General features: G+C 44.0%; 1 protein-coding gene across 1 annotated transcript in view; it reads left to right on the top strand.

Annotated features, from left to right (window-relative positions):
- LOC131401834 (centrosomal protein kizuna-like) overlaps positions 1–22,035 on the top strand; it is a 69,854-nt gene that overhangs the window by 21,544 nt on the left and 26,275 nt on the right. The window contains 1 exon segment of the mRNA XM_058536946.1: positions 18,217–18,287. Coding sequence (XP_058392929.1) covers positions 18,217–18,287 — 71 coding nt within the window.

Here is a 22,035-nt window from a genome sequence, read left to right as displayed (position 1 = left end):
GGCTCATCTTCCCTTTTATTCTCTTAAACTTATATTTCTCACCTTTTGAAGAGCAGTTGTTGAGCTATTGGTGATAGGCTTCTAGAAAAACGAAACTTATTTTAAGGTGGGATTTGATAAGGAACATTTGAGCTTGATAACTGAGTGGGAAAGCTTCCATTCAGTGATGGCTTTTGTGAGGGAATCTGTGCAGATAGGCCAAGCAGATAAGAAAAACTCAAAAAGCAATAAGTGAGACCTTGATATGTTTTCTTGTGCTTTTGTACTGAATCTCACTATTTTGAGTCCCAGTTAGGAGACTTACAGTATTACTTTAACCTACAAGAGAGATGTGAGGAGCACTTCTGAACACCTTGTGTTTAATGGCCTTCAACTAGTTGTCTAATTTTTTTCTATTTTCCTTTGTCAGTGTAAATTCATTTTAATTTGCTTGTCATTTTTGTGGACTGGAAGTGTGTTTGAATCTGCTGCTTAAAACAATGCTAGATTCGTTTTCTTTAGTGCAGTGATTCTCAGATATATTCCAGTAGAATTCTCCTGCTATTGAGTCAAGTGGTCTTTTCCAATTTTTAGGAAAATAAATCTTTGTAATTTTGAGAACTTCCTCAAAATTATTTTAATAAAACTTTGGTTACCTGCTATAGCTTGCCTACTGGAAGAGAAAATGAATGAGAGTACCAAATGAATAATAATGAAAAATGTGAAATCAGCTGATCCTGTTAGGTTTGATAGATTGGTTTTTCATCATGGGTATTTGTGTTAGTGGTTTGATTTTTATATTGTATACATATATTCATTGTCCGCTAGTAAAAATGTTCCTAATTTGTGTGATGAAATGACGTATATCAGTACTTCATGATATTTTACAGAAAGTTCTAAGAATTCCAGGTGTTCTGCCACCTTAAACATTGAAAAGCACTACTTTCTAGGATAATTGAATCCCTAAAAGAATTTCCAGTGCTGGGTCTGGGATTGATGGTGCTTGCTGATCAGATGTTATATATTACATAGATGTATGCTGGACATGGTTGTTTTGGAGCATTATTACATCTGTAATCATGGGCACAGCTGAAACTGGTTTCTGCTGCTTTGAAAGGTGTACTTACCTGGAATTGGGGATGTGCTTGTCTTACATCCCCTGAACTTCCACACTGAGGAGAAGCCTTTTCACCTGGCTCCCAGGGTCTACCCAGGAGGGCATTATTTCCTAGCTTGCATCCCGCCTGCCTTTCCTCCCGGTTAATCCCCTTTATTCATTCATAATGATGGTTTGTTATCATTCACTTTCTTGTTTCTTTTGGCTTCCTTTTAGCAGCTTCTTAGGTGAATGAGCATTTGAATAATAAATTGATTCAGCTTCTTCATTTTAATACAGTATTGGCCCTCTGAAGGAGCCAGCAGAAAACCAGAACAATTTTGTCAGTAATTCTGTCTTTGATTTCTACCATACTCACATAGCAGGAGGCAATCATTAATAGCCAAGTGTTCAGTCTCCTTCCTGCTGGTGCCCTCCCAGGGTGCTGCCACTCCCATCTCATTGTCATCATGGAGGTGGGCCCCGAACACTGAGTCAGAACCCAGGGAGGGACCTGCCCTACAGGTCTGAGCTCTCCCTCAGTGGAGGGTGACTGCCCTAGACCCCATTCCCATTCATCAGAGTTAATTGGCTTCTAAGGAGACTCACTTATCCCAGAGAAGTGACATACTAACTTATTTCAGAGTCTGAACGTTGCCTGAGCCCTCAGTAAGCCCATCCACCATCCCATCATGCCTTCTGATTTGCCTTCTCCCTGAATCCCCTCACGTAGCATAATCTTTGCCAGCCCAGTCTGGTCCTCCTTGTCTCTTCTCTTACAGACGCACGTACACCCGCACCGGCACATACACACATGTGGAGACAGACGGAGAGACGTGTAACAGCAAAAGTCTGGTGTTTTGCTTTATGATCCTCTGTTAGTCCTTAAGCTCCAGCAAAGATGATTCTACCCTGAAAATATCAGATGCCCTTTTACAAAAAGCGCCCTCTAGAGTTTAATTATAGAACCAATTATGATAATGTCTAATAAAAAAATTTATTATGTTCATAGTATTCTTTAAATTTAGTCAAAATACAAGGCCTGATTGTATTACATTTCTGAAAGGTGTCGGGGGAAGAGGAGGAATCTCCCTCAGTCCTTTTCCTTAAGGTTCTTATGGCTGGCCAAATAACAAGACAGGTTAGCAGGAGAAAATAATACCAAGTTTAATAACATGTATACATGGGAGAAAGCAGGGACACTGCGTTTATCAACACAGTAGCAGAGATTCTCGTCTTAAATACCATGTCCAACCAAAGACAAGGAGGATGTTGGGGGCGGGGGTGTTAGTTACAGGAGATTATCACTAAAGCACTATAAACAAGAGTAAGGTTTATTATGCAGTTTTAAGGCCTCACCTTCTACATTGATAAGTCTCTAGAAATGAGGTCATCCCCTCTCTTCCCAATACAGAGAGGGAGATACCTTTACAAATGGAGACTTCCCTTGTAAATGATTGTCTGGTAACTCCTCGCAGGGCCATCTAGAGCATGTGGCCAGAGAGACAGAGCTTCCGATAAGATGGGCTTGTTGGTGCCTTTTCTATTGTAACCTCTATCCTACATTATCTTTATAGCAGTCATGATAATAACTCCTTCCTGAAACAGATCTTTTGTTTTAAATTCTTTAGGCAGTTTGGGAGGGGAAACTCAAATATTCTTCCTGAGTTCTCTGAGTCCTTATTGTCTTCAGCTCGAAATAATCCGCATACCAGAGTGGTGCTTCCTGGGGTAGCTTACCCTGAGCACCATCAAAGGCATAAAGTTGTACGATAAGACATTTACCCTCCATGTTCTTTTTTGCAGCAGATATTTAAAGCTAGGTCACTTTAGGTGACTGGCTCCATAAATCCGTTGTGTGCACCTCAGATTGGAGGGTGCAGCCAGCACCCTAATGACAACACCCCACTGGCGACACATCTGTGCTGATTTAAAGGAAATCCAGGGAGCAAGAGTAAATGTTTCCAGTGTTCACCTTCCCAGCAAAGAGGATTTTTATCAACTCAGGTGTTGTTTGGGATCCACAGACCTATCAAAGAGCAAATTAAGAACACATCCTTTTCAGGGCCGGCCCCGTGGCTTGGCGGTTAAGTGCTCACGCTCCGCTGCTGGTGGCCTGGGTTCGGATCCCGGTTGCGCACCGACGCACCGCTTCTCTGGCCATGCTGAGGCCGTGTCCCACGTACAGCGACTAGAGGGATGTGCATCTATGACATGCAACTATCTACTGGGGCTTTGGGGTAAAAAATAAATAATAAAAAACAAAAAAGAACACATCCATTTCATAAAGGAACCATCCTTTATGCAGCCATCGCTAATGACTCGGCTGCTAAAATCTCATTATGGGTTCAGGCTGGTTATCTCTGTTTAAGGGTAGAGGGAAACACCCTATTATAAATTCTCTCAGGCCTCCCAGCACCTCAGTAAGCAACTTAAAAAAAAAAAAAGGAAAGGTGATATGGGAGAAGGAGTAGTTCTGAAAATTAAAATGGAACAGAATGATGTTTTGAAGCCAAAGAGGGGGAAAAGGCAAGGGTTTTGCTTGTGAGGCCTCTGCTACAATAAAGAGGACCTTAACGCAGACGGACCATACCCTACAAAATGCAGCCCATAATTCAAGCTGTCAGCTTAATCACGCTGTTTCCAGGTATAGAGAAGGAGCCCTTGTTTCCAGGGCTAAACAGAGAGCCTTGTTTGCTGACCCCTAGTCTGCAGCCTGCCGCTGCAGACCGCCCCGCTCTGTTGGCCTTTGTGTTGCTGTCCCCTCCTTCCCTCATTTTTGGCATTGTGTTCCCTTCAAGTGGCCCCCTGGAAGGGACCACCCAGGGGGCTGCACAATGGGGACCAAGGGAGCCACCAAAACATAGGTTTTGTAAGACAGCCCGTTAAAAGAAAAATACTCTTTAACTATGTATGTGTTTGTCCTTTCTACAACTGTTTTGTGTGGCAAACAAAACCCCGTATACAGACTTCACTGTGGCCGCACATACAGCTGTTCCAGCCATCGGGTGTCAGGCTTGAGATAGTTCCTCCCAGTTTATTTTCCCAGGGCACTAATTCTCGATGTGGTTTATATTTACATGTTTGGATTTATGGTCAGGAAACTTGATATCAGAGTAAACAAATTGCACTGGCTTTATGAAACTATTTTATCAATAGTCTTCAGAATTGGTGGCATTGCTCTTGGGTGAAACTTGTCTGTAATGCTACTTAACAAAAGCTAGCAGCCGGAATTCAGTTCTCAATAGCCATTTACACCTCTGTAAAAGGATTAGCTCTCGCCAATTGTTACACTGTTTAAATCTTAATTTGCATCTTTATGGAGGTAGGGCTTCTACAGACCTCTCTGGTTCTCTGTTGTATTTGTGTACCTGTGGGTGGGAGGTCACTGGAGGTTTTCTCTTATTGGTGAAGGTGCTAAATTGCTTCAGGATGACCAGTAAGCTACACAAATTGAATTAGCATATCAGGGTTTGACTGACAACAGCCCGCTTTGGCTCGTTAGTTATATTTTGTAGCAGTTGTGGTCTTTAAGTGTTGGGTGCATGAATGCATTCTGTTACTTCTGTTTAAACTTAACAATTCTCATGGGTCTTAGGAGGATTTTAAATGTTGTTGATTGTAATCAACAAATTTCCTTGGGAATTAAATGTGAAAAACAGAACCAGAACGTGATCAAGTGATGGTTTTATTTATTTATTTTTTTAATAGAGATAAAATATGCAACTAAGACTTTATTTATTTATTTATTTATTTATTGGTGAGGAAGATTGTTCCTGAGCTAACATCTGTGCCAGTCTTCGTCTGTGTTGTATGTGGGATGCCACCACAGCATGGCTTGATGAGCGGTGTGTAGGTCCGTACCCGGGATCAGAACCTGAGAACCCTGGGCTGCCGAAGCAGAGCGCTCCAACTTAACTACTATGCCACCGGGCCAGCCCCAAAGTGATGGTTTTAAAAGTAATCTTTTCTATCCAGGCCATGTGTTCTTAGTTTAAAGATCAAAACCTTCTTATGTTTTGGAAGGAGTGTAGGGTCAAACCCATGAGAAGGAAGAAGTTGTGTGTGCAGGCCAGTGTTCTGCAGGCACTGGAATGGGAAGCAAAGGCCGGTCGTGTTGCCCTTTGCCCACTGTTCTGTATATGGGATGTTCCTAAACCCCACACTCAGAACTACAGACCACCTCTGCAGATGATGCCTTTTTGTTGTTGCTCATTTAGCAATACAATTTCCTTCCCCAAAACGTTGTTCTGGATGTGACCAACTATGGTGCTTTATTATTCTTCAGTCTCATTAAAAATACAGTAAATGTATAAAACTTTTTAAAAGTAACATTATATTATGTAAATTATGAAGTAAACTCATTACTAGTTATGGGCAGTGATTACCACACCATTTTGAGACTGTTGTTCCCTAGAGAAAATAAAACCTGAAAGTCATGCCTTTAGTGCTGCAACTGAAACATGTCCACTCTGATAGAACACCCATGGGAATGTGTGGAAGTTACCTGGTGGGGTTAAGGAAAAGTTTATTTTCTACAGCCCTAATACAGGGTCATTTTTGCCAAAAAGTAATTCTCAGTTTGCAGTACTGAAAGGAAAAGCATGGCACTTTTTCTCTCTTCCTTGCTTCCAAAAAAAATTGTACCTTCCTTTGAGTGTTCCCATTAGCCTGGAGTGGAGTTGTTTTCTTTTAAATTCTCTCTTAAATTCTGTATGACTGAAAGATGAAAATGAAGCTAGAAAGCAATTACTTTAAATTTGGCCAAAAAAATTTATTTATTATCTGCCTGCACTGTTGGGTAAAATAAAATATACCTCTTTAAAGTGCCTTTTGTGCTTCTAGAGATTACTTGTCATCCATCACGTTTGTCCACTTGCTGGAGTTCACAGAGACAAACTGATGGTAAGGCCCAGTGTGTTAGTGCCAGGCCCGTCTACATATTCCCCAGGAAGGACTGGGCATGGGCTGGTCAGACTGATGCCCCTCCAGCTGGAATTATTTTGATGGGAATGCAAATAGAAGACATGAAAGAAATTGAGGTCTTGAATTCTAGGATAGTGTTTTTTATAACACATAGTCTTTAATCTTTAGCTCCATAGTGTTTGAATTCTTTAATAGAGGTTTTTTCAGCAAAGGACTGATGAATATTTTGTAAGCTAAAGTCAGGTATCACGTGGAGAAATAACTACTAGAAACCCTCAGCACAGACCAACTTGTCTTTTAGCCAGAGAAGGTTCTGAATTAATCTAGAGTAGACCATAAGCTCTGTGCAGACAGTACTTGTGGCCGTCTTATTGATCGCTCCTTGCCAAGCCATGGACGCCATGGAAGCCCTGGACTGGTCTAACAGCAACCGTATAAAAACATACTGTAAAAATAGGTGTCATGGATTTCTCTAATCTAGGTTTAAATCTTGGCCTGTCATTCAACTCGTGATGTTAAGTATGTCTTCAGTATTGTGCTGAGTGCAACATGAAACTTCAAGTAAGATAAAAATTCAGAAGTCCAGTTGTTCTCAACAAGCTTTTGGTCTTGTTGAGAAGACTAGACAGACATGACATAACTAGAGAACAGTACAATGTAGGATGTGGTCTGTATTGTGCTAAAGGAATTCAGGGATAAGAAAGATCCCTGTGAATGAGGTAGTCAGAGAAGCTCCTAGACAAGTATGAGAAGAGCTAGTCTAAGTAAGCCTGATATTTGGATTGATCAAATTGGAAAAGAACAAAGGTTATCTGGCATCTGTCCTGACTGGACAATCAGGTATTATTTAGCACTGGCATACCATGGTGGGGGGGTGGGGGATACAGGCAACAAAGGGTGCATTGTCTGTAGAGCATTTATAAACAGTAATAAAACCACTAAAACTGTTTTCTCTTATCACCATTCCTAAGAATGGCAGAGATAAAATACTCCTCCCTGGAGGGAGGCTGCTGCCACCCGAACACCCTGCCTATACCCCACTGTGGTACCCCAGCATTGGTGAGCGTCTGCTGACTTCCGCCATTGTACCAGCATTTCAGAGGAGGTGCAAAAACATCAAGCCCTGGTCCTTGCTCAGGGTCTACCACCTGGGGTGGGAGGTGAGACTAGAGGCAGTCTAAGCTGGAGACCCCAAGCCTGCAGACCAGCTCTGTTTGTCCAGCATAGTATTTAACCTCCTTTTGAATTAGCTGCCAGATTTTTAAATTTGGGAGATGTCACGTAAAAATAAAACTAGCAATTGTGAATTTCCAGCTTCTCTTGAAAACTAGGAAGATCGACGTCACTGAGACACATTCCACTGCGGGAGCTGGGAGTGACTGGCCCTTTGAGTGAGGCACACACCCCAGTTTTTCGCGAGCCCACCCCACCAGCTGTAGGCGCTTGACTTCCCCCCAGCTGAGCCGTGAATGACTGTTCTCCCTCTCTGCCACCCCCACCACTGCTCTCCCACTTACACACTCTTCCCCTGCCATCTAGAGCACAAGTTCAGTCTCCTGGCTGTGGTCTGGGTCTCGTGTCTGTCCCCTCACCAACTGCATCTGTGCACGGCTGCCAGGCTAACCCTCTCAAAAACACTGCTTTCAAGAAACCAGCCATAGCTCAGAAATCCGCAAGATTTATTACTATTTTCTCACCCGAGTTTCATATTGAATTTTATTTCCCATTACTATCTTATCACCACAAACAGCAACCCCCACCTGGCCAGACTTGTGTCCTTGCTGGTCCCGACACCCCTCCTACCATGGCATTTCCTCTCACCTTTGCCTGTGCCGCCCCTTAGCTTAAAGGGTCATCTCCCCTTCTGTCTAAATCTTGCCCAGCTGAAGTTCCTCCTCCATAGTCAAGCCCTTGTGATGCCAAGGAGCTCTCTGTCTCTCTACTGCCTCACAACTCCTGATTGCCTTCCCAGTGATTATGTGCTCTCCTTTGCTGCTCTGAAATTGGCTTACCTCCGATGGGCCTGTCTTCCTTTTCTTAAGGGCAGGTGTTATTTTGTGAATTGAGTGGTGACGAGATAAAGCCTTCCAGGAAGAATTAGGAACCAGATTTTGCCAAAGGAAAAAGAAGTATTATAGGTACTGTAAGTCATATAGGCCAGGAGTCTGGAAGGATTTTTGTTTGTTTGTTTTTTAATTTATTTTTTAAATTATTTTATTGAGGTCATATTGGCATATAACATTGTATAAATTTCAGGTACACAATATCATATATCAGTTTCTGTATAGATTGCTTTGTGTTCACCACCAATAGTCTAGTTTTTATCTGTGACCATACATATGTGTCCCTTTACTCCTTTCACTCTCCGCCTACTCCCTTCCCCTCTGGTAACCAGTAATCTGTTCTCCGTATCCACGTGTTTATCTTCCACATATGAGTGAAATCATACGGTGTTTATCTTTCTCTGTCTGGCTTATTTTGCCTGGTATAATACCCTCAAGGTCCATCTATTTTGTCACAAATGGCATGATTTTGTCTTTTTTTATGGCTGAGTAGTATTCCACTGTATCTATATACCATGTCTTCTTTATCCATTCATCCGTTGATGGGCACTTGGGTTGCTTCCATGTCTTGGCTGTTGTGAATATTGCTGTGATGAACATAGGGATGCATAAATCTCTTTGAATTGTTGCTTTCATGTTTTTGGATGAACACTCAGTAGTGGGATATATGGATCATATGGTATTTCTATTTTTAATTTTATAAGAAATCTCCATACTGTTTTCCATAGTGGCTGCACCAGTTTGCATTTGCACCAGTTATGTATGAGGGTTCCCTTTTCTCCACATCCTCTCCAATATTTGTTATTTCTTGTCTTGTTAATTATAGCCATTCTGATGGATGTAAGGTGAAATCGCATTGTAGTTTTGATTTGCATTTCCCTGATAATTAGTGATGTTGAACATCTTGTCATATGCCTGTTGGCCATTCATGAACAAAATGAAAAAACAACCCACCAACTAGGAGAAAATATTTGCAAATCATATATCCAACAGGGGGTTAATTTCCAAAATATATAAAGAACTCATACAACTCAACAACAAAAAACAAAACAACCCGATCAAAAAATGGAAGGTTTTTGGCAGCAGAGCTCAGAGGTGAAGGATCCAACACAGGATGTGGCCCAGAAGGACTAAGAATCTTAGGCTTAGAGTTTAGACAAGAGCTTGAGACACGGCAAGGAACTGGAGCGCCCATAGGGTGGCCTAGGGTCCAGAATAGGGCTTGAATGGGGGGTGGGGGGGTGGGGGTGGGGGACGGACATGACACGACATTTGTATTTCCTGCCCAGGATAAAAGCCTGCTTCAGAGTCAGGGTGCCTGAGCCTACACTTGTCACTCACCCTCTAATAGACAAACAGAGCACATCTCTTTCATCCTTTTGATATTAGGCACATGGCCATCAAGTGGATCCAGTAACTTAACCCACTGTTGTACGAACTACAAGTTAGTAAGATGTTGCTAATTAACACATTGCTTTACAAGTTGCTTCATTTTCTTTTTGGAGTACATGTTGAATATTCCCAACTACGTATGTCATCAGCTTCTTTAAAGTAGAAATACTGTTTTGTCTTTGATGTCTTCTCCTATAGCTTTTTAGAATCATGCTTTCCCCCAAATAGACATGTTTTTAAAGGAAGTTTCTAATCAGTCTCTTTGGAAGCTACTATGATACCGTGACAGACCTAACCTAAAACAGTGGCCAAATTGTTAGACTAGACCAGTCCCCCAGTAGACTGGAAATAGATAATGAAGGCTAAATCCCTCTTTCCCTCCCTTCCTCTTCTTACTAAAAATAAAGAAAATTGTATTGCAGTGGGATCTGAATGGAGAAATAATAGTCATTTTTCTGCGTTCAGAAATAGAGGACATAACCAGTATCCAGCCAGCAGTTTTCAATTTCTTAGCAGTGACGATTTAAGTAAATTTCACATGAGTTGTGGAGATCTAACTTTGTTATGATTGACAATAGAAAATTAGCCTTTTCTGCTGTTAAGATTATCTAGCATTCCTATCAGTCAGGTGGAATGTGGAATGAGATTGCATAGCTGTCGATTTGAAGGTCATTAAAGTCTTCAAAGGGTTAAAAGTTACTTCCACTGATGGATTTAAAACTGCCACATACACACAAACAAGGTTTTCAAAATGCCCCATTTTACATCTTTGTCGAGAGATAGTCTGGTTGCTGCATTTTTGTGTCTAGATTATATTACAGATATGTCAATAAACCACGAAGAACCTCCGTAGATTCTAGAAGCTGGGCCATCTGTGCTTAAATAAACATCTCATGCAGCACCTGTTTTATTTTATAGGCTCTATAATCACAGTGACATTCTGAAAGAAGACCTTGAAGCCTGTGGAACAGCTGTCCTTCACCAGCCTCCGAGACTCTTACCTGGAGGTGGCAGCCATGAAAAGCAAGTCAGGTATTATTGGGATGAAATTGCTGCTGTGGAAGGATGGCCATTCTTGTTCCCAGATGCTTCCAAATGAAAACAAAACACTAGTCCACACGGTCACCACTGGGATAGACACTTGTAGTTGTCAGTTTAACTGTTTTATGGACTTGACCATTAACTTCTTTGTAAATGTATTTGTTTCTAATTGTTAATTGGATATATCCACTCAATCCCTACTCAGAACAACGTTTTAAGGGCTTACTTGGGGGGAGGGAGCACAGGTAGCCTTCATCTGGTATATTAGCATACCTTCGTGAACAACCCAGGATATAATCTAGTCTAGCCACCACCCTAGAGGGATGTCATTGGCAAGTCCAAACCCCAGATGGATTCCTCAATTTCCAAGGTCATGCTGGTGATACAGGCCCCCAATCTAGAAGATACAGGCCCCCAATCTGCAAGTATGGTCTCTGGACCAGCAGCATCAACAAGACCTGGGAACACGTTTTCCCCACCCAGGCCTCACTGAATCAGGAATCTGGGGGTAAGACCCAGCCATCTGGGTTTTAATGAGCCCTTAAGGGAACTACCCTCACTCAGGTTTGAGAGCCACCACTTCAAGGATATCCCTTAAAGGCCATAAAGCTAGGATGAGAGAGAGAGGGGGTTAATTATTTGCAGGGTAGTTGGCACATGTGAACCATGATTCTTGTACATCCTTCCTGAGTCAATCAGAAATCTGTTCTATACCCTCTACCCACCTTTTAGGTAGTGTGGGTTTCTTTTCATGGCCTCAGAAGCTTTGTGGCATCTGAGTGACTTATTGAGGTCATAGAATTACATATGTGTAATTTGTGTAATGGGTTGTCCAGCGTTGGCACCTGGTCGGTGCCTAATTCATGTTGCATAATTGTTGCCAGTGACCTAACTCTGATTTTTATTTTGGGGACTGACTATATTTCCTTTTATTAAAATATATCCCCACTATTTACTAGCAGAGAACAAATTATTTCTCGAGCATGGTCAGCAGATGAGTGTCTGTGAAAGCCCACCTGAAAGGACCTTGTTTCGCTGAGAGTGAGAGGGGCTTTGGGTCTGGTTATCTTATATCTAACATCATTTTCTCTACCTTCAGTGTGCCACATAGGCTGTTTTATGTTAATGATTTTCTTCAGAGTAGAATTCAGCATAAATCCCATGAAGGCGTGAGAAGTCAAGATGATGGTTTCTAAAAGGGCCTTGTCACAAGAAGACTTGGCCAATCATATGTTCCATTTAACAGAGCACAAGATGAGGTTCACAAGTCCTGAATGTGTATACATTACCTTCTGCATCTGTACTAGTGATCTCCAAACTGTGGAAAATGCTGGAAATGACCTTCCGGGTCAGTAACTTTTCAACCTGAAGCAGTAAAGGGCAATGCAAGAAAATCCTCTTTCCTGTTTTTTTTTTTTTTTTTTGGTGAGGAAGATCAGCCCTGAGCTAACATTCATGCCAATCCTCCTCTTTTTGCTGAGGAAGACCAGCTCTGAGCTAACATGCATTGCCAATCCTCCTCCTTTTTTTCCCCAAAGCCCCAGTAGATAGTTGTATGTCATAGTTGCACATCCTTCTAGTTGGTGTATGTGGGACAAGGCCTCAGCATGGCCGTTCAAGCGGTACGTCAGTGGGCGCCGGGATCCGAACCTGGGCCGCCAGTAGCGGAGCGCGCGCACTTAACCACTAACCCAGGGGGCCGGCTCCCCCTCTTTCCTGTTGTTTTATCATGCAAAATAAAAAACAGCAGTCTCAAATACTCCTTTACAAGGCGGTGGAAGAAGCTGTCTGGGGCGGAGTCTTTCTGCACTCTGTAGGTCATTTGGTGATTATGTGTTGTGAGGCTCTGTAACCAGGCCCCTGTTTCTTTCTCACTGCTTTTTGTATCTGTTGATATACTATTTTGCATAAACCACAGTTGTGGTATGTGGCGTAGAAAGCATATATGCATTTATAATTCTCTGTGCAAACTGACTTGTTAGACTAAATGATTCATTGTGTGACTCTCTTAACCTACGCTGCCAAACTGTGATTGTGGGTGATGAGATAAAATATCTACATCTACTAGACTAGACATTTGTATAGTTTCTCAACATGCATAAGAGAGCATTGATTTCCATTATGAAAGATTGCATTTTGCATGACTGTTGGTCTACAGTTATGTATAAATCAGCTTTCCCTAAGAAATGATCCTTCTTTATGACCAACACAAATTTTAAAATTAATATCTGGAGGCTGCAAGACTGCTTCTTTACCACAATCATTTTTTTAAGCCAGATAAAGAAGTCAGGAATGGTTACTAATGTCAGTGTTATGTTCTGTTACGATTAGGATTGCCCTTTTATGCCGCATTGTGTGTTGTGACTGGGGGTGCTGTTTAATGCACACTGATTGTCACTGGTTCACTGTCTAGCCTTGGAAAAAGTGCCAAGTGTTTATATGACCTTTGAGAGATAAGCAGTCAGGTCTTTAAATACAGATTCTTTCTAACGAGTTTTATTTATTTATTTATTTTTGCTGAAGAAGATTAGCCCTGAGCTAACATCTGTTGCCAGTCTTCCTCTTTTTTTGCTTGAGGAAGTTTAGCCCTGAGCTAACATCTGTGCTAATCCTCCTCTATCTTGTATGTGGGTCACTGCCACAGCATGGCTGATGAGTGAGTGGTGTGGATTCACACCTGGGATCCGAACCCGTGAAGCAGGGCTGCCAAAGTGGAGCACGCCAAACTCAACCACTAGGTCACCAGGCCAGCCCCTCTAACAAGTTTTAATCATGGCATCGGGCTCCTTGCTGCTCTTCTTGCTCTAGCCACCCTCTGTGCCCCTCAGCACCCAGGAATTATTTTGGGCACTCCCCTAAGTGATATATTCCCATCTGCTTTGAGATCTCCCCTGGACCAAAGCAGTCAACTGGTCAACTTGATAAACTATTTCAGAAACACAGATTTGGAGAGACTGATCTACTTTTGTTCCTTAATTGTTAATGACACTGATGTCATTAGAATTCTAAGCCAGGCAGAGTAGGAAGGCTCTAATGGGTTATGAACTCCTTAAAGCCTGTTGAAGAGAACTGTGTTTGGTGTGGCGGCAGCCCTGCTTGTGCCCCGACCCAACCATGGCTGTCGAGGTCTATCTCTTTACTATAATCTCATCTGCAAAATGGGATACCTGCCCCACAGCGTACTCTAAAAGATAGTGAGAAGACTTCTGAATTCCTGCTCACAAAGTGAAGCATCTTAAAAGGAAAAAGAACAAAACCGTTCCTATCATCATTATTGATTTTTGTTATATCAGGGATTAAGTGTTCAAAGACCTTCATATGAAAAGTTTACTGTTATTAGGTGGAAGACCAAGTTGTTATTTTAGACAATTGTGAATTATTAAAATATAATTCATGTCATTTGGGGTAATTGATAAAAAAATTTGTTCATTATTGCCTTCTGGAAAACATATTTTAACATAAAAATGATTACTTAAGTAATTTTATCGTATATGAAATCCATATTGAGAGTACTCATTATTTTATTTTTTTTCCAGGTGCAACTAATTAATTGTCTCTTGTTAGTGGCTACTTTCAGATACAGTTGCCCAATTGTGCTCTCAAACTCATGCTGAAAAATTGAGTCAGCTTTATATTATTTGGATTACAGTATGTAAAAACCTCTTTATTTTATTCTGCCTATTATGTTCAGAATAAAATTCAGGGTACTTACTATTTTGTCTGCATTTAAAACTTTGGTCAAGTTACCAATCTGTTGTAAATCAATTGTAATTAGGAAATGTTGGTACATTTACTTAAATTGCAGTTTTCTGATTGGAAGCCATTCCAAGTGTATGAAGTTAATTATAGACTGTTTAAAGTCTATTCTTTTATTATCTTTTTAATTAAAGGAGTATATAATTTAGCTGACATTGAACTTTGTTTTTTCTCTGTGGCATTGATGTTATAAATTTTCCAATGTAAAGTAGACGAAAGAGAAAAAAAAAACTCCTTTAAATCCTTTGTACCTTGGGCCGGCCCAGTGGCACAAGCGGTTAAGTGCTCGCGCTCCTCTGTGGCAGCCCGGGGTTCACTGGCCCGGATCCCAGGTGCACACCAGCGCACCGCTTGTCAGGCCATGCTGTGGCGGCGTCCCATAGAAAGTAGAGGAAGATGGGCACGGATGTTAGCCCAGGGCCAGTCTTCCTCAGCAAAAAAGAGGAGGATTGGCATTGGATGTTAGCTCAGGGCTGGTCTTCCTCACACACACACACAAAAATCCTTTGTACCACTTTGCAAATTTTCTGATTTGGTGTGTTTATGTAGAAACATGGGCAAGACTCCATGCAAGGAGAGCCATGGCTGTTGTACTCCTCACCCAATTTGTCCTGAAATCAATCTGCACGAAAGCCTGGTTTTGTGCTGTAAGTGTTGGCTTAACTGTTCAGAAGTCACAGACTCTAGATGCTGTACCTCCTTCCATAGCTCATTTGCTATTTGACCCCATGCAAGTCAATTAATGGGTTTTGTCCTTTTGTGAGGTATGTATAATAATTATAGGAAACCTTAGCTAGTTCTTTCATACCAGAGCCCAAAGGATGGTTACAGTTGGTGGGGACATTAGTAGCCTCTTGCCTTGGCTTTGCCTCTGCAGAAGTCACGTGTATCAGTCACCAGCGAGATGGTCTCTGATAATTCAGTCCATCCCAACTACTTTAACTAACTTAATTCACCCTACTTCAACTTGTTTCCAAGTTTAACTCAACCTAAGTAAGCATCTTTTCAGACCAGAAGCACAATTGATTTACTCATTATGAGAAATGTAACGGCTGAATGGACTAGAATTTGCTGGTAGCCTGTGATTGCATTTTCCCGGTAGGGAAATCTCTTGTGAAACCAAATGTAGAAAAAGGTTGCTTCATTTACATAGAAACAGAACAAAGGAATTGGGTGGCATTATGACATTGGTGAGGTCTAGACAGAACCAAGAAAGGCAAGTTGCTGAAGGGGCTTTCTACCAAACCAGCCAGAAACCTTAGAATCATTCTGGGAAGTTTTTAAATAAGTTCAAGGATTCCGATGACCCATCCCACTTTATTCAACTCTTGGGAAAAACTAGAGTTAGGTCAGGCAAAGATTATAACAATTAAGATTTATTAAAGAAGGTTCTGAGTTGTACCTAGACTTACTTTTTTTCCAAATATTTTCTTATGAAAATTCCAAACATACAGAAAAGTAAAAGGAACTGTGTAATGAGCATCCATATACCCACCACCCAGAATCTACCATTGACATTTGATTGCACTCCCATATGTCTGTCTCTTCATATTTCCATCCATCCATCAGTCACAATCTCTTATTTTTATGCATTTCCAAGTAAGTTGCAGACATTAGTACACTGTTTTTTAACTTTTTACTTTGAAATTTTTAAAACATTCACAAAAGCCACTATAATAACATAATGAAGTCCCATGTACCCCTCACCCAGATCCACCAGTTGTCAACATTTTGCTAGTCTTGTTTTATCTTTCCCTCATCCACACTTTTTTCTTTGAGTAGTTTAAAAGAGACAACATATTTTACTTATAAATACTCACAAATACTTATATCTCTAACATATAAGGATATAATACATTACCATTTAACAAGATTCTTTACTTTATCTGATACCTATTTCTTGTGAGTTTGTCTTGATTATCTCAAAAAAGTCATTTTACATTTGCTTTGTTTGTATCAGGATCGAAATGCTATCACCTGTAAACTGCTGGTTCAATCCAGATACATGATTATACTCCAGCCCAGTTATTTTGGCAAGACAACGTCATAGGTGGTGCTTGTACTTCTTTTTTTTTTTTTTTTTGTGAGAAAGATCAGCCCTGAGCTAACATCCGATGCCAATCCTCCTCCTTTTTTTTTTTTTTTTTTGCTGAGGAAGATTGGCCTTGAGCTAACATCCATGCCCATCTTCCTCTACTTTATATGGGATGCCGCCACAGCATGGCTTGACAAGCGGTGCGTTGGTGCATGCTTGGGATCCGAACCTGCGAACCCCAGGCCACCAAAGCGGAGTGCGCGCATTTAACTGCTGCGCCACCGGGCTGCCCCAGTGCTTGTACTTCTTATTACACCCCCTCAGGCCGCATGTGATATCTGGTTGTCATGTTGTTAGGAAGACTGGTCTGTGGGTTTGAACATTGATAGACTGATGCTTCAGTATAAAGTTTACTGTTATGCAGTTTCCACAAAATTATGATCATTTCCTAGATGCATTCATTAATTTGGACTTACAAAATGGTGACTTTTCTAATTTGTTAAGTTCTTCTGCACTTATTAGTTGGAAGAACTTTTCCCATCAACTACTTGTTAATTGTGAAATGCATTTTTTGACCACAAAGGCAGGATAAATGCTTGATTCTATCCCTTTGCTTACCAATTTTCAGAATATCAAGTTGTTGCCCTAGCAGCCTCCAAAGGTTTGTTTATTTGTTTATATTTTTAATTTTGGTGAAACACACATAACATAAAATTTACCATCTTAACCATTTTTGAGTGTATAGCTCAGTAGTGTTAAGTACATTCACATTGTTCTGCAACAGATCTCTAGAACTTTTTCATCTTACAAAACTGAAACTCTGTATCCATTAAATAGCTCTCCATTTCTCCCTCTCCCAGCAGCTAGCAATCACCATTCTGCTTTCTGTTTCTATGAATTTGACTGCTCTAGGTGTCTTATGTAAGTGGAATCATGCAGTCTTTGTCTTTTTGTGACTGGCTTATTTTACTTAGCATTGTGTCCTTAAGATTCATCCATGTTGTAGAATGTGACGGGATTTCCTGCCTTTTTGAGGCTGAATCCAAAGATTTTTTATTATTTTTAAAACTGTTTATTATTTATTTTTTAAATGAACTTGTAAATTTTTATATATTTGCTGTGTTTAAGTCCATTGCACTCATTGTTATTTTTGGTGCTCAAATTGTCCCATCTTTGGCCAGCAGGAACCCTTTCAAGATGGCCTCTGAGGCCTTTTGACATGACTCAGTAGTCTTTGATAGCTTCCATGCTTTCTGGTATGACAAGGTTTTCCAGGCTCATCTTGTACATTTCCTGCCCCAGAACTAGAACAGGGCATTTCCCTAAGGGAACCTGGTTCCTTTTAGTATCTAAATACCGTAGTCTAGGCAGCAATATAGGCTTCCTTTTAACTCTTTCCTAATAATATCTTAATTTTTAAAAAATTTCATAGTAAGTATATAACAGGAATCAACTGTTGTTGAGATGGAAATGTGATTTGTTTCTCTTAACTACACTTAAGAGGAGGCTGACTATCTGTGCAGTGATTTGAAACCATGGCCGCGCATTAGAATCGCTCTGTGAGCCTTAAAAAATCCAAATGGCTGGACCACACCTCAGGCCAATTTTACTAGACTCTGTAGGGGTGGCATTAGGCACCTGGATTTTGCAAACCTCCCCAGGTAGTTCCAGTATGCAGCCAAAGTTGAGAATGCTCATCTAGCAATGAAATCGTAACCAAAATAAAATTAAAAAAGAAATACCAAGACTCTGTAAATTCCCTTAGTCCAGAATATATTAGGTTCTAGACTTTTCTGGATGAACTGTCTTTTACCAACTTGATTAAGGGGACTTTGAAAATATGGGAATCTCATAAGTAACCCAATACTACAGATTTCTAATGTGTCTCCTATCTCTGTGTTATGGATCTGAACAAGCGTCAGCCTCAGGCTTATTGAGGGCACAGTTGGGTCAGCACATGGCCACCTTGAAAGAACGTGATAATTCTATCACAGAAGAGGTAGCTAAGAAGTCTGAAGTTTTCCTAGTCACAAACGTGGACCAAAGGACAGGGGTTAGTAATTTTTATTTTTTTTAATAAGTTTCAAGATGTACAAATTATTCATTTAAGGAAATAGTCATGTTTTTAACAATGGTTAACATAGTTGAAAAAAGATTAAATAATAGTGAGGGTTTATGGTTGGTTTTAACTTTCTGCTCTCAGGCCTTTTGCATAGTGTTTTATGTAGGAATCTCAACTCCTTACGTAACGTTGATTCAGGTTTTGGAGCTAACCTAATTAAGCATATCTACCACAGCATTTTCCAAGGAACTTAGAAGCCTCTTGTGGCATCCTGGTTTTCTTCCTCCACTCCATCGAGACCCGGGAAACAGAGCCGTCTTCCGTGGCTGGTGTGTGGGCTGGGGCGAGAGGGTCCGAGGGAGTGGAGCCTTGCTGTGCCGGGTCCAGCCTAGGCTAAGGAGTTGGTGTTCAGTTGAGTAGATTCTGAAAAGCCGGTAGAGCTTTGCGAGCGGGGCTGTCATGAGGTCTCTGCTGCGCCTTGGGGAGTTCTGTCTGCTTGGAGTGGGACTGAGACGGGGAGGAGCGGGCCCTGCTGTGGGTCAGACAAGACAGCGAGGGGCCTGACTCAGGAGCTGGCGCAGAGGGGAGCGTGAGCTGCTGAAGAGACCAGGGAACCCATGGAGCAGACTCCCAAGGAAGGCAGGAGGGGCCTGACTCAGGAGCTGGCGCAGAGGGGAGCGTGAGCTGCTGAAGAGACCAGGGAACCCATGGAGCAGACTCCCAAGGAAGGCAGGAGGGGCCTGACTCAGGAGCTGGCGCAGAGGGGAGCGTGAGCTGCTGAAGAGACCAGGGAACCCATGGAGCAGACTCCCAAGGAAGGCAGGAGGGGCCTGACTCAGGAGCTGGCACAGAGGGGAGCGTGAGCTGCTGAAGAGACCAGGGAACCCATGGAGCAGACTCCCAAGGAAGGCAGGAGGGGCCTGACTCAGGAGCTGGCGCAGAGGGGCGTGTGAGCTGCTGAAGAGACCAGGGAACCCATGGAGCAGACTCCCAAGGAAGGCAGGAGGGGCCTGACTCAGGAGCTGGCGCAGAGGGGAGCGTGAGCTGCTGAAGAGACCAGGGAACCCATGGAGCAGACTCCCAAGGAAGGCAGGAGGGGCCTGACTCAGGAGCTGGCGCAGAGGGGAGTGTGAGCTGCTGAAGAGACCAGGGAACCGACGGAGCAGACTCCCAAGGAAGGCAGGAGGGGCCTGACTCAGGAGCTGGCGCAGAGGGGAGTGTGAGCTGCTGAAGAGACCAGGGAACCCATGGAGCAGACTCCCAAGGAAGGCAGGAGGGGCCTGACTCAGGAGCTGGCGCAGAGGGGAGTGTGAGCTGCTGAAGAGACCAGGGAACCCATGGAGCAGACTCCCAAGGAAGGCAGGAGGGGCCTGACTCAGGAGCTGGCGCAGAGGGGAGCGTGAGCTGCTGAAGAGACCAGGGAACCCATGGAGCAGACTCCCAAGGAAGGCAGGAGGGGCCTGACTCAGGAGCTGGCGCAGAGGGGAGCGTGAGCTGCTGAAGAGACCAGGGAACCCATGGAGCAGACTCCCAAGGAAGGCAGGAGGGGCCTGACTCAGGAGCTGGCGCAGAGGGGAGCGTGAGCTGCTGAAGAGACCAGGGAACCCATGGAGCAGACTCCCAAGGAAGGCAGGAGGGGCCTGACTCAGGAGCTGGCGCAGAGGGGCGTGTGAGCTGCTGAAGAGACCAGGGAACCGATGGAGCAGACTCCCAAGGAAGGCAGGAGGGGCCTGACTCAGGAGCTGGCGCAGAGGGGCGTGTGAGCTGCTGAAGAGACCAGGGAACCCATGGAGCAGACTCCCAAGGAAGGCAGGAGGGGCCTGACTCAGGAGCTGGCACAGAGGGGAGCGTGAGCTGCTGAAGAGACCAGGGAACCCATGGAGCAGACTCCCAAGGAAGGCAGGAGGGGCCTGACTCAGGAGCTGGCGCAGAGGGGAGTGTGAGCTGCTGAAGAGACCAGGGAACCCATGGAGCAGACTCCCAAGGAAGGCAGGAGGGGCCTGACTCAGGAGCTGGCGCAGAGGGGAGTGTGAGCTGCTGAAGAGACCAGGGAACCCATGGAGCAGACTCCCAAGGAAGGCAGGAGGGGCCTGACTCAGGAGCTGGCGCAGAGGGGCGTGTGAGCTGCTGAAGAGACCAGGGAACCCATGGAGCAGACTCCCAAGGAAGGCAGGAGGGGCCTGACTCAGGAGCTGGCGCAGAGGGGCGTGTGAGCTGCTGAAGAGACCAGGGAACCGATGGAGCAGACTCCCAAGGAAGGCAGGAGGGGCCTGACTCAGGAGCTGGCGCAGAGGGGAGTGTGAGCTGCTGAAGAGACCAGGGAACCGACGGAGCAGACTCCCAAGGAAGGCAGGAGGGGCCTGACTCAGGAGCTGGCGCAGAGGGGAGTGTGAGCTGCTGAAGAGACCAGGGAACCCATGGAGCAGACTCCCAAGGAAGGCAGGAGGGGCCTGACTCAGGAGCTGGCGCAGAGGGGAGTGTGAGCTGCTGAAGAGACCAGGGAACCGACGGAGCAGACTCCCAAGGAAGGCAGGAGGGGCCTGACTCAGGAGCTGGCGCAGAGGGGAGCGTGAGCTGCTGAAGAGACCAGGGAACCCATGGAGCAGACTCCCAAGGAAGGCAGGAGGGGCCTGACTCAGGAGCTGGCGCAGAGGGGAGCGTGAGCTGCTGAAGAGACCAGGGAACCCATGGAGCAGACTCCCAAGGAAGGCAGGAGGGGCCTGACTCAGGAGCTGGCGCAGAGGGGAGCGTGAGCTGCTGAAGAGACCAGGGAACCGATGGAGCAGACTCCCAAGGAAGGCAGGAGGGGCCTGACTCAGGAGCTGGCGCAGAGGGGAGCGTGAGCTGCTGAAGAGACCAGGGAACCGATGGAGCAGACTCCCAAGGAAGGCAGGAGGGGCCTGACTCAGGAGCTGGCGCAGAGGGGAGCGTGAGCTGCTGAAGAGACCAGGGAACCCATGGAGCAGACTCCCAAGGAAGGCAGGAGGGGCCTGACTCAGGAGCTGGCGCAGAGGGGAGTGTGAGCTGCTGAAGAGACCAGGGAACCGATGGAGCAGACTCCCAAGGAAGGCAGGAGGGGCCTGACTCAGGAGCTGGCGCAGAGGGGAGTGTGAGCTGCTGAAGAGACCAGGGAACCCATGGAGCAGACTCCCAAGGAAGGCAGGAGGGGCTCCCACCCAGGAGCCAGATTTAGAGCGTTCCCGTCGTGGTCCTCGTCATTCCCTGGAGAAGCCATATGCTCAGAGAGACGGCCTTTCCTTTCCTGAATTTAATGTCTTGTGCACGTGTCTAGTTTCATGTATGTTTTCTCCTCCTTATATGTAATATAGGGTTTTCTGGCTTTGATGCTTTTCATTTTTATCATGCACAAAGTTCGAGGATTCTGCATGTGCCCCTCCCGGAGGCGCGGCTTGCCATCTCTGCACTGAAGTGACACACCTGTGTGGCTGTGCGGTCCAGAGCCTCGGCCATCACCCCTCAAGCCTCTCAGAGCACCTTCAGTCCTTCTCAAGCTCCCCTTTCTTTGCCCCTTTGATTAAAAGAGAGTAGAAGTGCTTTTTTAAGCATTTCAAACATACAAACAGAGAGTGATAAAATGAACCCAGGAATCCCATGCCTACCAGCCCAGACTCACATGTGTCGTTACCATTGCACCCTATTTATTTCAGACCTGCTCCTCATCTTC

Source organism: Diceros bicornis, assembly GCF_020826845.1.
Source record: "Diceros bicornis minor isolate mBicDic1 chromosome 20 unlocalized genomic scaffold, mDicBic1.mat.cur SUPER_20_unloc_2, whole genome shotgun sequence".
NCBI classification, from domain to species: Eukaryota; Metazoa; Chordata; class Mammalia; order Perissodactyla; family Rhinocerotidae; genus Diceros; species Diceros bicornis.
Note: the sequence above shows the minus strand (reverse complement) of the source record. Positions and strands in the feature narration are given on the sequence as shown.